This window comes from Pseudophryne corroboree, chromosome 4 (assembly GCF_028390025.1).
Source record: "Pseudophryne corroboree isolate aPseCor3 chromosome 4, aPseCor3.hap2, whole genome shotgun sequence".
In the NCBI taxonomy this organism is placed as follows: Eukaryota; Metazoa; Chordata; class Amphibia; order Anura; family Myobatrachidae; genus Pseudophryne; species Pseudophryne corroboree.
The window spans coordinates 519,465,645-519,486,388 of record NC_086447.1 but is presented as its reverse complement, the minus strand read 5'-3'; the positions used below and the strand labels follow the sequence as shown (position 1 = coordinate 519,486,388).

At 44.9% G+C, this 20,744-nt stretch overlaps 1 protein-coding gene across 7 annotated transcripts in view; it reads left to right on the top strand.

Annotated features, from left to right (window-relative positions):
* TBC1D32 (TBC1 domain family member 32) overlaps positions 1-20,744 on the top strand; it is an 851,129-nt gene that overhangs the window by 170,544 nt on the left and 659,841 nt on the right. For all 7 annotated transcript variants that reach the window (XR_010176059.1, XM_063917235.1, XM_063917238.1 and 4 more), the window contains one exon: positions 15,389-15,481. Coding sequence is in view for 6 of the 7 variants with exons in the window: in XM_063917235.1 (XP_063773305.1) it covers positions 15,389-15,481 (93 nt within the window). In the remaining variant the exon portion in view is untranslated. The remainder of the gene's footprint in view (positions 1-15,388; positions 15,482-20,744) is intronic.

Here is a 20,744-nt window from a genome sequence, read left to right as displayed (position 1 = left end):
AGCACGGGTGGATTCTAAATATTCCAAAACCGCAGTTGTTCCGACGACACGTCTGCTGGTCCTAGGGATGATTCTGGACACAGTCCAGGAAAAGGTGTTTCTCCCAGAGGAGAAAGCCAGGGAGTTATCCGAGCTAATCGGGATCCTCCTAAAACCAGGAAAAGTGTCAGTGCATCATTGCACAAGAGTCCTGGTAAAAATGGTGGCTTATTACGAAGCGCTTCCATTCGGCAGATTTCACGCAAGAACTCTTCAGTGGGATCTGCTGGACAAATGGTCCGGATCGCATCTTCAGATGCATCAGCGGATAACCCTATATCCAAGGAGAAGGGTGTCTCTCCTGTGGTGATTACAGAGTGCTCATCTTCTAGAGGGCCGCAGATTCGGCATTCAGGATTGGATGCTGGTGACCACGGAGGCCAGCCTGAGAGGCTGGGGAGCAGTCACACAAGGAGTGTGATCAAGTCTGGAGAATTCTCTCCACATAAATATACTGGAGCTAAGAGCAAATTTATAATGCTCTAAGCTTAGCAAGACCTCTGCTTCAAGGTCAGCCGGTATTGATCCAGTGGGATAACATCACGGCAGTCGCCCACGTAAACAGAAAGGGCGGCACAAGAAGCAGGAGGGCAGTGGCAAAACTGCAAGGATTTTTCGCTAGGCGGAAAATCATGTGATAGCACTGTCAGCAGTGTTCATTCCGGGAGTGGACGACTGGGAAGCAGACTTCCTCAGCAGGCACGACCTCCACCCGGGAGAGTGGGAACTTCATCGGGAAGTTTTCCGCATGATTGTGAACCGTTGGGAAAGACCAAAGGTGGACATGATGGCGTCCCGCCCGAACAAAAAATGGGACAGGTATTGCGCCAGGTCACGAGACCTTCAGGCGATAGCTGTGGACGTCCTGGTAACACAGTGGGTGTAACAGTCGGTGTATGTGTTCCCTCCTCTGCTTCTCATAACCAAGGTATTGAGAATTATAAGACATAGAGGAGTAAGAACTATACTCGTGGCTCCGGATTGGCCAAGAGGGACTTGGTAACCGGAACTTCAAGAGATGCTCACAGAGGACTAATGGCCTCGGGAGCTAAGAAGGGATTTGCTTTCAGCAAGTACCATGTCTTCCAAGAGGAACCGTGGCATCGGCCTTTAAGAAAGGACCTGCTCCAGCAGGGACCTTGTCTGTTCCAAGACTTACCGCGACTGCGTTTGACGGCATGGCGGTTTGAACGCCGGATCCTAAGGGAAAAGGCATTCCGGAAGAGGTCATACCTACCCTGGTCAAAGCCAGGAAGGAGGTGATCGCACAACGTTATCACCACATGTGGTAAAAATATGTTGCGTGGGTGAGGCCAGGAAGGCCCCACGAAAAAATTTCAACTCGGTCGATTTCTGCACTTCCTGCAAACAGGAGTGTCTATGAGCCTCAAATTGGGGTCCATTAAGGTTCAAGTTTCGGCCCTATAGATTTTCTTCCAGAAAGAATTGGCTTCAGTTCCTGAAGTCCAGACGTTTGTCAAGGGAGTATTGCATATACAGCCCTTGTGTGCCTCCAGTGGCACCGTGGGATCTCAACGTAGTGTTGGGATTCCTCAAATCATATTGGTTTGAACCACTCAAATCTGTGGATTTGAAATATCTCACATGGAAAGTGACCATGCTGTTGGCCCTGGCCTCGGCCAGGCGATTGTCAAAATTGGCGGCTTTGTCTTACAAAAGCCCATATTTGATTTTCCATTCGGACAGGGCAGAACTGCGGACTCGTTCCCAGTTTCTTCCTAAGGTGGTGTCAGCGTTTCACCTGAAACAACCTATTGTGGTGCCTGCGGCTACTAGGGACTTGGAGGACTCCAAGTTGCTAGACGTTGTCAGGGCCCTGAAAATATATATATATATATATATATATATATATATATAATTCCAGGACGGCTGGAGTCAGAAAGTCTGACTTGCTGTTTATATTGTAGGCACCCAAAAAGCTGGGTGCTCCTGCTTCTAAGCAGACTATTGCTCGTTGGATTTGTAGTACAATTCAGCTTGCACATTCTGTGGCAGGCCTGCCACAGCCAAAATCTGTAAATGCCCATTCCACAAGGAAGGTGGGCTCATCTTGGGCGGCTGCCCGAGGGGTCTCGGCTTTACAACTTTGCCGAGCAGCTACTTGGTCAGGGGCAAACACGTTTGCAAAATTCTACAAATTTGATACCCTGGCTGAGGAGGACCTGGAGTTCTCTCATTCGGTGCTGCAGAGTCATCCGCACTCTCCCGCCCGTTTGGGAGCTTTGGTATAATCCCCATGGTCCTGACGGAGTCCCCAGCATCCACTAGGACGTTAGAGAAAATAAGATTTTACTTACCGATAAATCTTTTTCTCATAGTCCGTAGTGGATGCTGGGCGCCCATCCCAAGTGCGGATTGTCTGCATTACTTGTACATAGTTATTGTTACAAAAAATCGGGTTATTATTGTTGTGAGCCATCTTTTTTAGAGGCTACTTCATTGTTATCATACTGTTAACTGGGTTCAAATCACAAGTTGTACGGTGTGATTGGTGTGGCTGGTATGAGTCTTACCCGGGATTCAAGATCCTTCCTTATTGTGTACGCTCGTCCGGGCACAGTACCTAACTGAGGCTTGGAGGAGGGTCATAGGGGGAGGAGCCAGTACACACCATGTGATCCTAAAAGCTTGCCTTTGTGCCCTGTCTCCTGCGGAGCCGCTAATCCCCATGGTCCTGACGGAGTCCCCAGCATCCACTACGGACTATGAGAAATAGATTTATCGGTAAGTAAAATCTTATTTTCTCCGGCAGGGTCCACAGGATAACAATGGGATTTCCCAAAGCAGTTTAGTGGTGGGGACGCTCCTGATGCACAGGAGAATCCTTTGACCGCATTCAGAATTGTGAGAGGCACAGGTATCCAAGGCATAATGTCTTAATGAATGTGTAAACGGAAGACCATATGGCTGCCTTACATACCTGTTCTGTTTAAGCACCACATTGTGCTGCCCATGAAGGACCTACCTTACGAGTAGAGTGAATAGAGACATTAGCCGGAACAGGGAGATCAGCTTGAGAATATGTTTCGTCATCTGAAGTCATCTTGCCAGCGTCTGCTTACCAGCAGGCCATCCTCTCTTGTGATATCCATAGAGAATGAAGAGAGAGTATGCTTTTCTGCTGACGCTGGTACAATCCACGTAGATCTTTAATGCACGGATCATGTCCAGCGATGCATCTCCCGCAGAAAAGACCCGGAACCTAAAAAGCAGAGACAACCTTTTCTTTGTTAAGGTGGAACTTAGTCATCACCTTAGGAAGATACCCAGATCTAGTTCTGAGAACTACTTACCTAGATAGACAATCAGAAATGGGGAACAAAATGATAATGCCCCTAAGTCTGATATTCTTCTAGCTGACGCCCTAGTCAGTCGAAAAGACACTTTAGCTGTCAACCATTTATGATCCTTATTATTATGTGGTTCAAATCGGGCAACTTGAAGGGATTTCAGGACTAAACAAGATCCACGGCACTGTAGGAGGAACAACCAGAAAATGAATGCGCGGCATACCCTGGAAAAAAGTACGCACATCCTGTAAGTTGTTCATTTACTTTTGGAACCCTACAGTCAATGCCAACCTTACTCTCTCAAGGTAGCCATCCAGGAATGGATGGCTACCTTGAGAGAGTAAGGGTCGGCATTGAATGAATACTAAGACCCTGGAAACTCTGAAAAATTTTAGGGTCAATTTTCTTTCACTGCACCAATGAATATAGGCTTGCCATATTGGGTGATAAATGCGAGCTAAGGAAGGTTTCCTTGATCTGGACACTGTTTTGAAAATATCCTCTTGACCTCAGGATAGAGGTTTCAAAGGCCACGCTGTCAAAGACAGTCGATCCAGATGTCTGTGATAACCAGGACCCTGCGTTAGTAGGTCTGGACGTTGAGGGAGCTGAAGTGGAGCATCCATTGCCATTCTCTGCTGGTCTTCCTGTTTTAACTTTCTCACCACCCTGGGTAATAGGCTAATTAGAGGAAAACCCATTTAGGATTCCCAGAATGAGAACGGCGGACAAGGATGGATGATGAAGTCCTGCCGACTTAGGTACGTGACTTACCTTCATCACTTTGCGGCTGAGACTTCCTCCCTGATGTTGAGGAACACTACTGCCGTTGCACTGTCCGAGCGGAACTGGACTGGTTTTCCCTGAAGACTGTCCCGTGCCTACACCGGTGCCCTGTATATGGCCCGAGGTTCCAACCTTTATCGGTAGACAACTTTCTTCTTCAGGAACACAGTCTTCCTGACACTGATCCCCAGTGTCAGAATCTTCCCAATCTGATATCAAAAGGATTTCCTTTTGTTCAGCTGGGATGTCTGTAGCCACCTTCTTACTTTAATCGTAAGTACCATAGTCCGTCTTTATTATCTGATGCAATCTATTAATACCTACAACACCTTGAATTCCCAGCTGGTCCCTCCAGGTACCAACCAGGCCAACACTGCTGATCTTCCATGATCCAATGAAATCTGGGCATATACAGTGTGGTGTGACTGTAGATTCAATTTATTAAGAATCAGACGCTGCAGAGACCTAGAGTGGAATTGTGCATACTCGCTTCTGTCGATGCAGATACCATCAACCCTATCACCCGCATTGCTGCGTGAATGGGTACCGTTTGACTGTGTGGCAAGTCCTGAATCCTATACTAAACCCTGGATATCTTGTTGCAAGGTAAAAATTACTCTCTGCAGACCTGATCCAGTACAGCCCCCAAGTGAGTCATCCGTTGTGACGAAACTGGAGATGATTTTTTCCAAGTTATGAGTCACTTGCCCCTGCAAACATGTTATTGTCTGTTGCATATGATAAAGAGCAATCTCTGTGACTGTGCCAGGATTAAAAGATTGTCTAGGTATGGAAAAATCCTTAACCCCTGCTGGTGGAAAAATCCTTTACCCCTGCTGGCGGAGATGAGGTGTTATTACCTCATTATTCTTGGTAAATACTCTGGGGACTGTGGCTAACCCAAAATGTAAGGCCTAGAACTGAAAATGTTGTTTGGAGGATAGCAAACCTTGGATAACACTGATGGACACTGGTATAGGAACATGTGGGTAAGCATCCTGTATATCCAGGGATACCATAAAATCCCTGGTTCCAAGCCACACATAAGGAACGTAACGATTCCACGTGCAACCGAGGTTCCAAATGTATTTGTTCAGCATTTTAGGATTGAGCATGGGCCGAAATGACCCATTTAGCTTCAGACTAAAACCAGGTTGGAGTAAAACCTTGTCCTCATTTGCCAGAGAAACTGGAATGACTATTCCTTACTGAATCAATTTCTGACCTGTCTTTTGCAAAGCCATGGCCTTCGTCTCTACCCGGGACAGGCTGTCTTGAAGGCGAAAGCATAAACTAGAGATACCGTGCCAGATCTGTGTGACCTGAAGAAGTCTGTCCCCCAACCTGGGGTCTCCCAGGCGGAGGCCCACACCATCAGACTGATGGTTTATTTTTCTACAGCACCTGGTATTCCCAGCTGGTCTCCCATCTGAGTACTAACCAGGCCCAACACTGCTTAGTTTCAAACTATCCAGCGTGGTGTAGCTGTAGATCTTCTGGTAGCCCAATGCTTTCCTAGTCTTCCCAGACTTGTTAGATACCAAAAAGGGCCGAAATGCAGAACCTTTAGGTTTGAAACTGTATGTGGAAGGAACCTGACCTACTTGGAGTCTGCTTCTGACTCCAGAATATCTGTCAATTCTTACCAAAAAGAATATTTTCAGAAAAAGACAATGATTTCAAAACCTTCATAGATTCTGAATCGGCTTCCACGCACCCAGCTAAACTGCTCTACGAGCAGGTATAATTGGGGCTGATGCACTGGAGTAATTATTTTGCCCATATCCAATGCTTCCAGGAACATTGCAGTTTTTTATGTGAGCTATACGAGATTTTTGCTCTATTGAAAATCTCCTTCCACTGCCTTTGCCATTCAAGCCGAAGCCAAGGCTTGGCCTTATGACTGCCCTGTTGAAAGCAAAGATAATGTAGATTATTTTGCATCTACTTTAGGAGCCACTTCCCCTTTTTTTAAACAATCCCCAGCTGGAAGAGGATAATTGGAATTCCATTTCTTAGGAGTTCTAAACTTCTTATCGAGCGTAGCCCAAGCCTCTTCCATGATTTCCGTCAGCTGATCTGACCCTGGAAACTCAGGTTTTGGGATGTTTAAACAGAGGTGCTGTATCCTCTAAAGATAGAATGGCTTCATTGCTTTAATTAACTCCGCTATATTCCAGAGCTGAGACCTACCTCTTTTTCATATGATGAAGTAGAATAGATTGGGCTTTCATCTTCTGATGAATCTGATCAATGGGGGTCCCGATCGCTCGCTGCAGTTTATCGCAGCGCAGCGATCGGGTCGAAACTGCACATGCGCCGGCGTGCCGAAGGCAGTCGTTCCCTAGCAATAGCCTCTGCCTGATTGACAAGCAGAGGCGGTCGCTGGGTGGGAGAGGGCGGCACGGCGGCGTTTGGCCGCCGTTTTGGGGGCACGACACGACCAATGCAGGCGTGGCCAGACTGTGCGGGGGGCAGGCTGCAACAGCTGCGTGAAGTCACGCGCAGCCGCTGCAACCGGGGGCAGCGACTAGCAACTGCCGGTTAGCCGCAGGAGCTGTGCTGGCCGGGAGTTACTCAACAAGTGCAAAAGCATCGCCACTGTGCGATGCTTTTGTACTTGTGCGGGGGGGGGGGGGGGACCGGACAGACATGCGAGGCGGATTAGCCCTTGTCTGGGCGTCCCCCCCGCATGTCTGGGAACATGATCGTAGCTGTGCTAAATTTATCACAGCTACGATCAACTCAGAATGACCCCCAATGTGTAGCCTGTGAGGGTGAAGATTTACTTACCACCGGTTCTGAGAAGCTGCTGCTAGGATTGATACACCGTAGTTGGATCTGCATGTAAGGGCTAATAGTGTCACCCTATCCCTGGTACAGGATTTTGGGGGAATTATCCATTCAACTTACTGGATAAAGTCTGTGCAAATAGCCCAAGGTGGATACACTTGTACCTGTATCTGCCTTGTATCTTTGCTGAGCTAAAACATTATGCACACAAGCCATCCTGAACCAGATCATAAGAGGATAATACAGCTTTGCAAAACAAACATGGTATGAGTGTCGTCACCATTGCCGCTCTTATACATGATAAATAATCAGCACTTCCACAGTGTACTACACAAATTTGTGACTGTAATCACTTTTTAACCTTTTTTCTTTAAAATTATATCTATCCGACCCTACTCATGCACCAGCATTGAGGATCTGCAAAACAAACTGACAGACATATAGTAAAGTCAGCATCACACTAGCAGTCAGTCACATGTTATATATTAGTATAATAAGCAATAGGAGTACCTGATCAACTACAATAACATTTTAAGTATGTAGAACACATTTACTGAATCATGTTTAACAGATCTAACGTATTCAGACGCAATGCGAAAGAAACAACAGTAATGGTATACAGACTCATATGCAATATGCACTTATCTTACTATTCATACTCAAAAGGTAGATAGAGATTTAGTGCTGTATTACCCATACTCAGTAGAGTGGGATACAGGGAGACTCACCTCGCTTCCAAGAGCGATCATACGTTAGCGAACGCTGAGTGGATCCAGACGCTACTAGTGTATACTGCCGCTCCATGACTTAGTGAACACAGACGCTCGGTGAACACAGACGCACCGGTCACACATCCGCCTATGCTGCGACCGTGTCCCCTCATGGTAGCGACCAGTGAACACAGCCGCACTGGTCACACAGCTGCCTAAGCTGCGATCAGGTCCCCTCGTGGTAGCGTCTGGGAAGGAAGCGAGGAAACAGTTCATGGCGGGAGACTTGGCAGAAACTGGTCATGAACCGGGGAGAGGGTTGACCAGGAGAGCATCTGACTCCCCACTGCTGATATCAACCCTAGGGATCGCGGCCTCATAATATTCCTGGAGCCTCTAATCCCTAAAGGCTAGCGCTGGTGCACCCGGGGTGGCAGCCGCGTCAGCTACTGTTTGGTAGTCTCCTCCCAAAATAGTGCGGCTGTGTCCGTATTCCATCTACGGAGCGGAATTGATGCCTTATCTTCTCCCCGTGCTCCGGCCACAGCCTGGTAACGTCTGCTGGACCTGCTAGTATATCCGACACAGACGCCCGCCGAAACAGCACTGTACTTGTGGGTAAGCATTGTCGTGACCCAGCGGAGAGTTGTTGGAGCGACTCTTTCTAAGGTATGTATAAGACGCTGTTTAGAAAGATCACTCAAAAATTAGTAAGACTATAACAATAAAATAAGAAAGCTTAGGGCTGCTAAAAAATAGCAGCCCTCTGACCATGGTCCGGCTCCTGCCGCACCAAACAAAAAACTGATTTGGCTGAGCCAAGGGGTGGGGATATATGGACGGGCCCGTTGCATGCTGGGAGGCCGGAAAATTTTGACCGATTGGTGCAAATCCGCTGTCGCTCTATCATATCCCATTGTTATCCTGTGGATAACCTGTGCACCCTGCCGGAGAAAATCTTTTTAATATGCTTCAGTAAACCGTTTGTACCATTGGCTCTTAAAATGATGATTACCATTATAAAGAGTAATTCCAGGATTTTGTTCATTAATTAGAACTAAGAAACTACTAATTCAGTACTTGTAATATTTATGATCTGCCCCCTGCAAATTGCTATTCCACAGGAAGTCTCTGCATCATTTGCAAGCAAGTAATGCACTGATTGCAAATCTTTAATGAAGCTACTCTTAAAACAATTACAAAAAGTTTCTGTTACAGAAACACTAGAATCAGCCTCTTGGTTAACGTGGTCACATTGTCTAAAATATAATAATTACAAGTCATTTTATTAAACATTGTAAATTACCGTATTTTTCGGACCATAAGACGCACTTTTTCTCCCCAAAAATGTGGGGGGAAAAGTACATGCGTCTTATGGTCCGAATATGCGTCTTATGGTCCGAATAACAGAGCAGGAGTAAAAACCTTATGGAGCGCTCTCAATGCGCACTGGGTGGGAGAGGCAGCAGTTACGAGTGCGGGTAGCGGCGTGTCCTGTCTGCTGCTGCTGCTGCTTTGCCGTCATCCGAGAGGCGGCATCACGTGGCTCCCCCGCTCCCTCCCCTCGCCTCCTCCAAAGTACTGCTGCTGCTGCCTCGCCGTCATCTGTATGTTGTGAGGTAAAAAGGTTCTCGTCTGCTCTGTACTGTGACTATGGCTGTGCTTGTGTGGCTGCCTCTGTCACACACTGTCCCAGAAAAATCTGTGTACCGTATTCTATGTAAATGGCCTGTAAAGCTGATGTCTGTGTCTACAGTATAGATTGTAAGCTTATTACACTATTTGGTTCAGAATATTTTTTTTCCTGTTTTCCTCCTCTAAAAACTAGGTGCGTCTTATGGTCAGGTGCGTCTTATGGTCCGAAAAATACGGTAGTCTTTGCACATTTTCTTACTAAATTGGGCAGATTAGAATTGGTTGAAAATGCTGTATTAAAAAGTATTGCACATAATGCAATATTCTTTCAATGGATCCACATTTACCACAAGCAATTATTGTAGTTTCTGTATTAATCTGACTTTTCACGCATATTTGCTCCCTGATGTTAAGGTCTTAGTTAAACCCTGCCTTTATGGCTCAGATGATAGTGTAGAGTCAAATAAGGCTGCTGTTAATAGAATTTATAATTGTTTGTAGTAGTAAATGTAAATTTATGGTTGAAGGTGCTAAATGATTTATCAGAGCAACATAGTAGTAATAGATAATGTATACAGTACATGCTATTTTGCTATATTGTATTGTAGCAAAGGAATATCCTTTTTTTATCATTTTTTTTTTCTTTCTTTCTAATCGTGTTGGCTACTCGCATAAGTCCTTATTTAGAGTTGGGCATAAGCCCATTTCTTCAGCGTTAAAATATTCTTTGATGCTCTGCGCATATTTACAAGGGCAGTGAGGACAGGCTAATATACTTGTAGTTTCCCCTCCCAGCACTTGAATGTCCTCTATGTCAGACTTGGATCTGTTTGTGGGTCCGGACTAGGTGTTACCACAGGGGTGGAGCGTGGAAGGTTTGGGTGGAAAGTAGAAGGCTTGATGTAAGACTTCTTTGTAAAACATAGGTAGGTAAATGGAATACTAAGGTGATTGGTGAGACAGAGATGCTGGAATGCAGAGCAGTACCAGCTTCTTAGGATAGCTCGGCTTTGACCAGCAGGTTAGGCTCAGGTGCTGGGTTGTAGAGTGATAGGGAACTCCACAACTAAGAGTCTTCTGACAATAGCAACCCCCTGCTATTCCTTTAGTGCGTGATATGCATACCAGTACTTAAGGGGCCTCCTGGACGTAAACCTCCAGCAGTAGGGACCCATACAATAGGCTGGAGACCACAAAGTGATTAACCTGGAGTATAACAGCTGGCAAGGCAAGGGTTAGTTACAGACACAATGACTTGGTAAGGCTGAGGTTAATAACAGGCTGATGTCGCTGAAGACAGCAGGACTTGATGAAAACCAAATACAAGGCAAAGCAGGAGTTAATTGCAGGTTGGGTTAGCAGGATACTGCAATGGTAACTGCTGACAAGCTTGACAAGATATGATGACTGAAGACTACAGGACTGAATATGCACTGGTAACTGAACAATAATAACTGAAGTACTGAGGTGGTTAACTACTTTGAACAACCAGGTGCTGAGTGTGTGCTGATTGAAAGCAGAGTCCTGGAAGCTAGATCCTTGACTTGATAGATGAATAGTGACTATGCTGCAGTATGTAATAACACACTGTAATAGTGGCTAAGATGTAGCTAGAGTGCAGAGTCAGGTGTGTTGGAATGCTGCAGGCATGGCTGGAGTGAATTAACTATGCTTGTAACCACTAACACACAAGCTAGAAGCACACAACCACGGCTAGCAGGGTATATTCCCAGAGACTTGACAGGAGCTTGGTTATGGCTCAGGACCATGCATGAGAATAACTGGAGTGCGACGGCAAGACTATGGAGCAGGAATGAACACAGGATGGCAGGTACTGGGCAAGATCCAATGGGGCACAGGTGCATGACTAGCAGGGACAACACACACAGGACTGAGGCAGGATACAGGAACACAAAGGCAGGACACAGGAACAGACTGGGAAACTGTACAGGGTACAGCGACTGTGTGACAAGCTTACTAGGTCAGGAACTAAGGAATATCACTGGCAACAGGAACTGGGCAGAATCCCTAATGAAAGGCAAAGAGACCAATAACAGAACTCATCAGGCTGAAGTCAGGAGACAAGGTCTTCCAAACAGGTGTGGTGCTACACGTAGCAGCCAGCATTCTCTTTTCTAGGAGACAGCCAGAAATACAAACAATAATGAGCTGCAGCAGCGACTCATAACATGGAGCGATATCAGCCTCTTAGAATAGCTGGGTCATGACCAGGTTGCATAAACTAGGATGCTGGGGTGCGGAGCAGAACCGGCTTACTGGATTGTAGGGTCATGACCAGCTTGCTCAGACTAGGATGTCTGGATGCGAAGCAGGACCGACTTTAAGGATAACAGGGACACTACAACCTCGCTCATACTAGGATGCCGGGATTCGGAACAGGACCATCTTTCAGGATAGCTGGGACACAGCTGCGACACTTGGTACCATATTGCGGAGCAGTACTGGCGTTCTGGATTGCTGTGGCATGACCAGCTTGCTTAGCCTAGGATGCTGGGATGCAGAGCAGGACTGGCTTACAGGATAGCTAGGACATCGCTGCAAGGTTTAGGTGCCATAATGTGAAGCAGGACCGGCTTATACGATAGCTGGGACACAGCTAACCGCAAGGAGTCAGTGGGTGTAAGGTGACACTGCACAGGAGTCCAAAGACAGAATGCTAGTTCAGGATTACACAGCAGGTGTATCGGCAGAGCTGTGGAAAACAAAGCACTGACCACCAGGAAGTGCTTTTGTATGATATTTATACCCCTGGGTCTCTGAAAATTAGTCATAGAAGTCATCTGACCATTGACTGACTACTGATTGGATCCTGATTAAAGAGCTGGTCCTGCACTGTCATAGTTGTTCCCAAGTGATGCAACTTCCTGTTAGGCCCTGTTGGTGCTTCACAGTCATGTGACAAGGGCCAAGATGGCGGCGCCAAATCCACGTGGGATGCCAAGCACCGTGGGCATTGCGAGAAAAGGAAGAACCTTGTCCTGTGGCCGCCAGCGGAGATGCGCACCCGTGTCACACTGGAACGGGAGAGGCGAGAGAATGCCTGGCAGGGTGGCACTGTGTCCTCTTTGTTTGTGACACTGTAACATCATTTCTGTAACATAGTTCCCCCCAACTTTTGTAATGCTGCAACATGATCTTTCATAGGGCTTTGTTTTTCTAGCATAATGTACTCGTTTCCCTCCCCCTCAAACCACAGTGTTTGCATGCTTGACTCCTGTAGTAATGCTTAAAACCTTGAAATTCTGCACTGTCATTATTTCAAACAAAGGCATCAACACACTAAATGTACTGTACAAGTGTCACTGATGATCATAAGCTGCACCCACAGGCATTCTATGTGCTCTCAGCAACGTAGTCCTGGGCTGGTTGTATATTGATAAGCTCCTCTCAGTCTGCATGGTGAGTCTATGACGGGGAGGGGCATGACGTCTCTAGAAGATGTCAGTGAACTGATATAGTGGGTGGATGGGCAGTGGCACAGCTATGTTCTAACTGGTGAGAACTTCAACAGTAGTGTACAGCTGTGTCCTCTTACATCTTTGCACATAACGCAGGAGAAACATGTGACTCGGTAGTGCCGAGTGTCTTTTTTGTGTTTCTTCCACAAATATGTGTCTTAGAGGCAAAGTTATGTAATAGGACGCACAAGCAGCTTCTGCTGATTAAATTGATATGCAGCATGTGTATATTCTTTGTGTGACTGCGACTGTACTTGCATACAAAATGCTATGCTACAGTGTTTTTTTGTGGCATTTCGGGTGCAGATACAGATGCAATTATAGACAGAATAAAGGCATGCTGCGTATTATATTAATCAACAGAAGCTGCTTGTGCATCCTATAACATTACTCTCCATCAAAGAGGGATTTTTTGCGAAACCCCCCCCCCCCCCCCCACAAAGCTCGGCGCTACAGAGTCCCACCATGGCATATCCACCAAGTAACCTGTAAGCTGCAGAGTCCTTGTCCAACTGGAGATATGTGGAGTCCGTGGCACGGTATGGTGGAAGTGTAACGCATTTTGTTGGGCAAAGGGCACCCAACTTGATCAGAAGCATGTACTGAATGTGGCCAGGAGTGCCTTTTAAATACCCAGTTGGTAATCGGACAATGGATGACATTTTGTGTAATTCAGTAGTAAATTATTAAACCCTCCATCAAAATAAATGAAAACAAATATCAAGGAAATCTTACTTCACTGACAAATTAATAAAACTACTTAAAAATGATTTGTTACGTGTGGCAGGGATCTGTATTCTATAGTATGGCTGTATTCCACCCGATACTGTGATCTACTTGTATCACATGTCTCAGTAACCGCCAGTCCACTCAGTACAAGGGAATTCCATCATCTGTATTGTTCCAGGTACTGTATGTGGTATCCACTAACCCACATGATTGGATTGGCGTTGGAGTGACGCAATCTGTATCTACTGTATATGATAATACTGGTTCATGTCACATGGTGTGTCACCAACATGTTATGTAAATGAAATGTACTCAGAGGTATGGCGTGTAGCCATGGCACTCGGGACACACACACACACACACACACACACACACTCTTCCCCCCCCCTCCCCCCCCCCAAGTGTGCATGTGGGGTTAAATTTAATTAAATTTAAATTAAAAGGGAACAAATATAAATGTTAGGGGCAGTATTAAACTGGGGAATGGAGGGCTAGCTATTTCAACCTACAGTACTAAAGTAATTCTAATAATAAAATCCACAGTTTTGTGTGTACTAAATAAAATTCCACCTTACCTACATGATGGTTTCTGTGAGTCATTATGCCATACAGTAATACCCCTTACATATTAGGCCACACACAGTAATACATTATGCTACAAAGTAATGCCACTTATATATTATGCTACACAGTAATGTATCCTATACAATATGCTAAACAGTAATGCCCCCTATACATTTTTCTACTCCATAATGCCTCCGATACATTTTGCTTCACAGTAATGCCCCCTATACATTGTTACAGGGTAATGCTCCTCATACATTATGGCACACAGTAATGCAACCTATACATTATGCTACACAGTAATGCCCCCTATACATTATGCTACACATTTATCCCCTCCCCCTATACATTATGCTACACAGTAATGTTCCGTACATATTAGGCCATGCACAGTAATGCCCCTATAAATTATGCTACATGGTAATGCTCATTTATAGATGATCTCCCCCATGTAAAGTAATTTGTATGTCTATAATAGAATCTTTGGTGCATACTAAATATATATAAATAAACTCCAAAAATCCACAACAATCGTATTTAGATAAAGATATGTATATTAATTCTGTAGTGTAAGGGATGTCAAGATCAGAGGCTAAATTAAGTGCAAAGGTAAATATATACATTTAAATTAAGGGGGGGGATTGAACTGTAACTGAATTTAATTCAGTGGTTTCATTGAAACGCTCAGTATGTATAGAATTTAGTTGATGTATCCACTATATATACTTCCTGATGAAGAGTATTATGTCTGTCCTCTCCTCTAGAAATGGGGAGGATAGACTGATCCAATAATTGATAAACTTGATGTATCTCCATTGTATACAAGTTTAAAGTGTCTTGGGACACTATGGGGTATAGTCAATTAGAGTTGGAAACTGCCATCTTGTCGGAAAGATGGCAGTTTCCGACAGGAATAGGTCGGTAGGGGTTCCGACCTATTCAACCCGGACTCAGTTTTTTCGACAAGTCGGGAAATCTAACTTGTCGGAATACATGCGGATTGGCGGCTTTAGCCGCCTTGCCGCATGTATTGTCGGAAGCGGGGCCAAACCCAACCGGTTTTAGCCCGGTTTCCGACAATATCAATCCAACGTGAGTTGACACAATTAAAAATATTTTGTCTATGTTCCATGCTCTGTGTACATAAATTTCTTGTGGTGCTGCCAACATAATGTAGGCAGCAATCAAAAGTTGAAATATATACGACAAATTGTGAATCACAATTCATAAAAGTTTGTGGACATATTTAATAAACCCTTTAGTTTCATGTATACTATTCAGTTTATAAATACATGTGCTAATGTCAAATAGTGACTTTACTTGTTCTTCAAATGTCTTTCAGAAATGGTTTCCCTGTCTGACCTAGTAGTGCTGTTTATACATATTATGTTGTATTGCCCAAATGGTCAGAAGAGGACACTTGGAGCATATGCAGGTAATTTTTACTTCCATTTTGTAAATAGCTGGCTATAAAAAAGTTTTTTTTGTTGTCTTTTCACCTCTACTGACTTTTGATTAGAAAAACAAAAGTTTTTTTTAATAATGTTGTTTTGTTAATATGCTTGGATACCACATACCCTAAATGCATGTACTGTAAACGGTGTACATTTTGTACAATTATTTTCTAAACCGAATAGTAGTAATAATAATACAGGTTGAGTATCCCTTATCCAAAATGCTTGGGACTAGAGGTATTTTGGATATCGGATTTTTCCGTATTTTGGAATAATTAGATACCATAATGAGATATCATGGTGATGGGACCTAAATCTAAGAACAGAATGCATTTATGTTACATATACACCTTCTACACACAGCCTGAAAGTAATTTTAGCCAATATTTTTTATAACTTTGTGCGTTAAACAAAGTGTGTCTGCATTCACACAATTCATTTATGTTTCATATACACCTTATACACACAGCCTGAAGGTCATTTAATACAATATTATTAATAACTTTGTGTATTAAACAAAGTTTGTGTACATTGAGCCATCAAAAAACAAAGGTTTGACTATCTCACTCTCACTCAAAAAAGTCCGTATTTCAGAATATTCCGTATTTCGGAATATTTGGATATGGGATACTCAACCTGTAATTGTATTTATATAGTGCTCTTTCTCCAATAGGATTCAAGGTGCTTAACAGATACATAGCATAATATAGTACAGAAAATAATGAAGTACAGAAAAGCTTTTCAGAAAATACAGAAGCATGTAGATACTACAAGGACATTATGGAAATGCTTGAGTAAACAGGAAAGTCTTGAGTCGACTATTGAAGGATTCAATAGTTGGGGCCTCTCGCACTGTGCGGGGAAGTGAGTTCCATAGAGTCGAAGCCGCTTGACTAAAAGCTCGACCCCCAGATGAATAACGGAAGATTCTAGGTACTGCTAAAAGTTCTTCATCTATAGATCGCAGTAATCGAGTGGGGCAGTATGGGATCGGAAGCTGCTTCAGGTACCTTGGGCCCTGGTCATATAGTGCTTTGAAACTCAGTAAGCCAATCTTGAAGATGATTCGCCATCTTACAGGCAGCCAGTGAAGGGAGTAGAGGATGGGTATTATGTGGTTAGAGCGGGGCTGGTTGGTTAACAGGCTGGCACTGTGTTTTGCACCAGCTGTAAGCGGTGCAATTCTTTTGCTGGGAGAGCAAGGTAGAGGGCAAAACAGTAGTCTAATCGAGATGATACAAATGCATGTATGACTTTTGGCAGATCATCTGGGGGAATTAAGTGCTTGAGTCTGGCTATGTTTCTCAGGTGAAAGAATGAGGATTTGATTGTGGCGGATATCTGATGTTTAAGTGTCAAGCCACCATCCAGGACAATGCCAAGATTCCGCATACGATCAATGGTTTGTAATTCTGAATCCAGAGTTTAAGTCCAGTTGGTTGGCTATGCTGCAGTCTTGTCCTTTGATGTTGCGATCCTATAATAAGGACCTCTGTTTTATCCAGGTTCAGTTGCAGCCAGCTGGCGCTCATCCACTCCTGGAGCTCAGCTAGACAGCCATTTAGGGTTGCTATTCGGTTATCAGTGCCCGGAGCAAAGGACAAGTACAGTTGTGTATCATCTGCGTAGCCGTTGTAGACCAGGCCATGGCGCCTGATTATTTCACCCAGCGGGAGAATGTATACTGCAAAAAGCATGGTGGATAGTATAGAACCCTGTGGGACCACCACATGGCAATAGCATTGATGGTGATGAGTATACTCCAGACGATACTCTGTGACCTGCCTATGAGAAATGATTTGAACCAGCTTAGGACTGTGCCATCCAGTCCACAAAAATGGATAATTTGCTCAATCAGAAGACCATGGTCCATGGTTCAAATGCTGCAGAGAGATCCAGAAGGATTAAAATTGAACAGTCACCTCTGTCTCTTGCCATCAGAAGATCATTTAACACACACACACCAGGGCTGTTTCAGTGCTATGTCTTTTCCTGAAACCTGATTGGAATGGATCATAAATATCATGGGTTGTCACGCGTGTTTCCAGTTGATTTGCAACCACTTTCTTAATAACCTTTCCTAGAAAAGGAAGGTTTGATAGCGGTCCGTAGTTGGCCATGCAGTCGGGATCTAAATTAGGTTTTTTAAGAAGAGGTCTAACAATTGCTTCCTTTAGGGGTCCAGGAAAAATGCCTGTCTGCAAAGAGCATTGAACAATTTTTGCAAAGACAGGACCAATTACATCCATACAACCTATGAGAAGCTTGGCTGAGGCAGGGTCCAGCTCCCAGGTGGTGGGACGCAAAATCCGAGCAATTTCAACAATGTCCTTTACATCCACTGGGCGAAAGCTGGTCCATGAAGGCAGGTGGCTTACATTGGCAGGCTTTGTAGTTTGACACTCCTTTGATGGCACTGTAGAGATTCCAGCCCAGATGGTGATTATTTTATCTTCTAAGAAGTTTGCAAACTCATTGCACCTTGCCTGGGAGAGGGTTCATCAGCCTGCAGGCATGCTGGATTGCAAAGCATCTCTACTGTGCGGAAAAGTTGAGCTGCCTATTGTTTGCTGCCGTGAACTCATTTGACAGGAACTGTGATTTTTTACGGGTGATTGTCAATTGATATTCTTCGTTATGCTTTATTAGTTTTATTTTGTCATCCACTAAGTTAGTCTTCCTCCATCGTCTTTCCAGTCTACGCCCCCTTTTCTTGAGCTTACTAACACTGTTGTCGAACCAGGGAGCTCGACGTTGTGGTTTACGAGGTCTTTTACACACAGGGGCGATAATATCAATTGCAGCCATAACATCCCTATTATAATGTACTAGGGAACAGAGATCTTCACAGGCACCCAGTATAGCAGAGAAATCCAGATTTGCTGCAAGAGCCTGGACGATACCTGGTCAACTCCACAGGCAGAGATCTTATTTGAGGGGTTGCAACTGATAACCAAAGGGAGTAGTGGTCTGACCAGATGACGGGGTTTATTTTTAGGTCAGTCACTTCTAATCCAATCTGAAAGACCTGATCAAGAGTGTGACCACTGTTATGTTTGGCAGAAGAAATTACCTGTGTGAAGTCCAGACCATTCATTGTGCACAGGAGGTCTTGGCCCATGCATTGAAATCCCAGAGGATGAGCCATCTTGGATGTTCCAAAACCAGCCCAGCAACAGTGTCTGCAGTTTCTTGTAGAAATGTTTTTCCATCTCCAGGGGGCCTGTAAATGAGAAGCACTCTGAATAGTGTTGCTCTTCGAAAATTTGCATGTCTTACAGAAACGTTATGAAGAACCGCCATGAATCGAGGCAGATATATGGGCCTAATTATCGTTTATTTTTAGGATATCCCATGATAACACCCACCAGCTAATATTAGGTATTCCCTGGATTTATGTATGTTGGACAGTAGCAGATATTGGAGTTGTCTGCTGCAATTCTACATTTCAATTGCAAAAGCAGTTTCCATAGGCTTTCAGCTTCAATGCAAATTTACCAGGCAATCTGTAGCTTGGCCCCATTAGCGAATGCCATCATCAGCCGTAGTAGCCCATAGGGCTACACTTCATATCATTTAACAGGGGAGGGCCTCCCAATAAAGAGTCATAATGTATGTGCAGCCTTCAGACCGCACATATGTAGTAGTGCTGTTGTTGTTTCCGGAGGATAAGTGAAGCTTTAGCGATCACTTTGCTTCTATAATTTTTCATGAACGGGCTTCTATAGGAGTCCCTATATCTGATTATATATTTCTCTAGCATCCATAAGGGATACTGGGGATAACTTAGTATGATGGGTATAGATGGGGTCCAAAGGAGCTGGTGCACTTTAAATTTCTTCAACTGTGTGTGCTGGCTCCTCCACTCTATTGCCCCTCCTACAGCCAGTTTAGAAAAATGTGCCCTCAGGAGAGGATGCACACTCTGGAGCTCCAGAGGATTTTTCCTTCAGTTTATTTTAAACTTTGTTATTTACGGTATACTGTTTTAGCAACAGCATACCTGCACCGTGAGAGTTGGGGCGGGTGGGGGGTGGAGGGGCGGTTACCAGTCTCTTAAGGAGTCAGAGCTGCTTCCCCGCTCCTGAGAGGTTGTTGGTACCGCAGGGCATTGCGCCTTAGCGAACGCAACCGTAGCACGCCGCACACCCCTAACATAGCTTGAAGGTGAGAAGAGAGGTGAGTACAAACCGGGGGCCGTGCTAGGGGGGTCCCCCGGTTCTTGGGGCAGCGCAGGGGTGGCATACGGAACCCTCCCTGGGAGGGATTTGCTATAGCCCTCCTGTGTATACTGGCAGCGGTAGTGAAAACTAGCATTTATGTGATGTTTTACACTGTATTGGAGACATTGCCAGTATAAATAACTACATAGCTCTGGCACCATTACAGGGGGCGGAGCTTTCTCAGAGTGGGACCAGTGGCATTTTGGTGCCTTCCTCTGCTTCCAGCTACAGCAGCAAGGACACACAGCTCCTCCAGACACTCAGAGATACTCAGGAAACTGGTACAGGGGTGTAAATAAGGGGGAGAGCCGCTATTGTACACTGAAAAGGACAATAATCCGGTGTTTCACTGTGATATCTGTAAAGATACAGCTTGCAGTCTCACTGAGCCTGACAAGCTTGGGTGTGCTGTCCCTCTCTCATTCTGTGTCTCTCCTCACATACAGTAAGGCAGGCTTGCTATTGTCATACTTGTCTGTGTGTGAGTGAGTGTTGTCTCCTGTGAACATGGTCAAACCAGTTATGCAGTGTGTCACACCAGATTCTTTCCCTATACGGCCGGTTCCCTCTCATGTGAACATTGCAGCCAACCCTCCCAAGTTAGTGAGGAGGCTGGAGGGGAGAGTCAGGAGCCATCCTGGCTAGATGCCGTAAAAACTGCAGCAGGCTGTTGCAGACCTAGCTGCAAAGGAAAATGATAAACACCCCCCCCCCCCCCCCCCTCCTTCCCCTCCCTAGTTCAGGGCCACATAAACGTGGGCTGCCTGATTTACTCTCAGATTCTGAGGAAGAGGTACAGGAGGGAGGGGAGGAATTGGATCCTATTATTGAGGATTCAGCTGCTGCAAAGGGTATTGAGCTCCTCATTCTGGCTATCAGGTATGTATTAAAAATCCCTTTAGAAGACACTGCAGCACCGCAGTCATTTTTCTTAGCACAGAAAAAACTCTGTGTCACTTTCCCTGATTCTCCAGAACTAGATGACATGTTTAAGCAAGCCTGGAAAAATCCTGATAAAAAA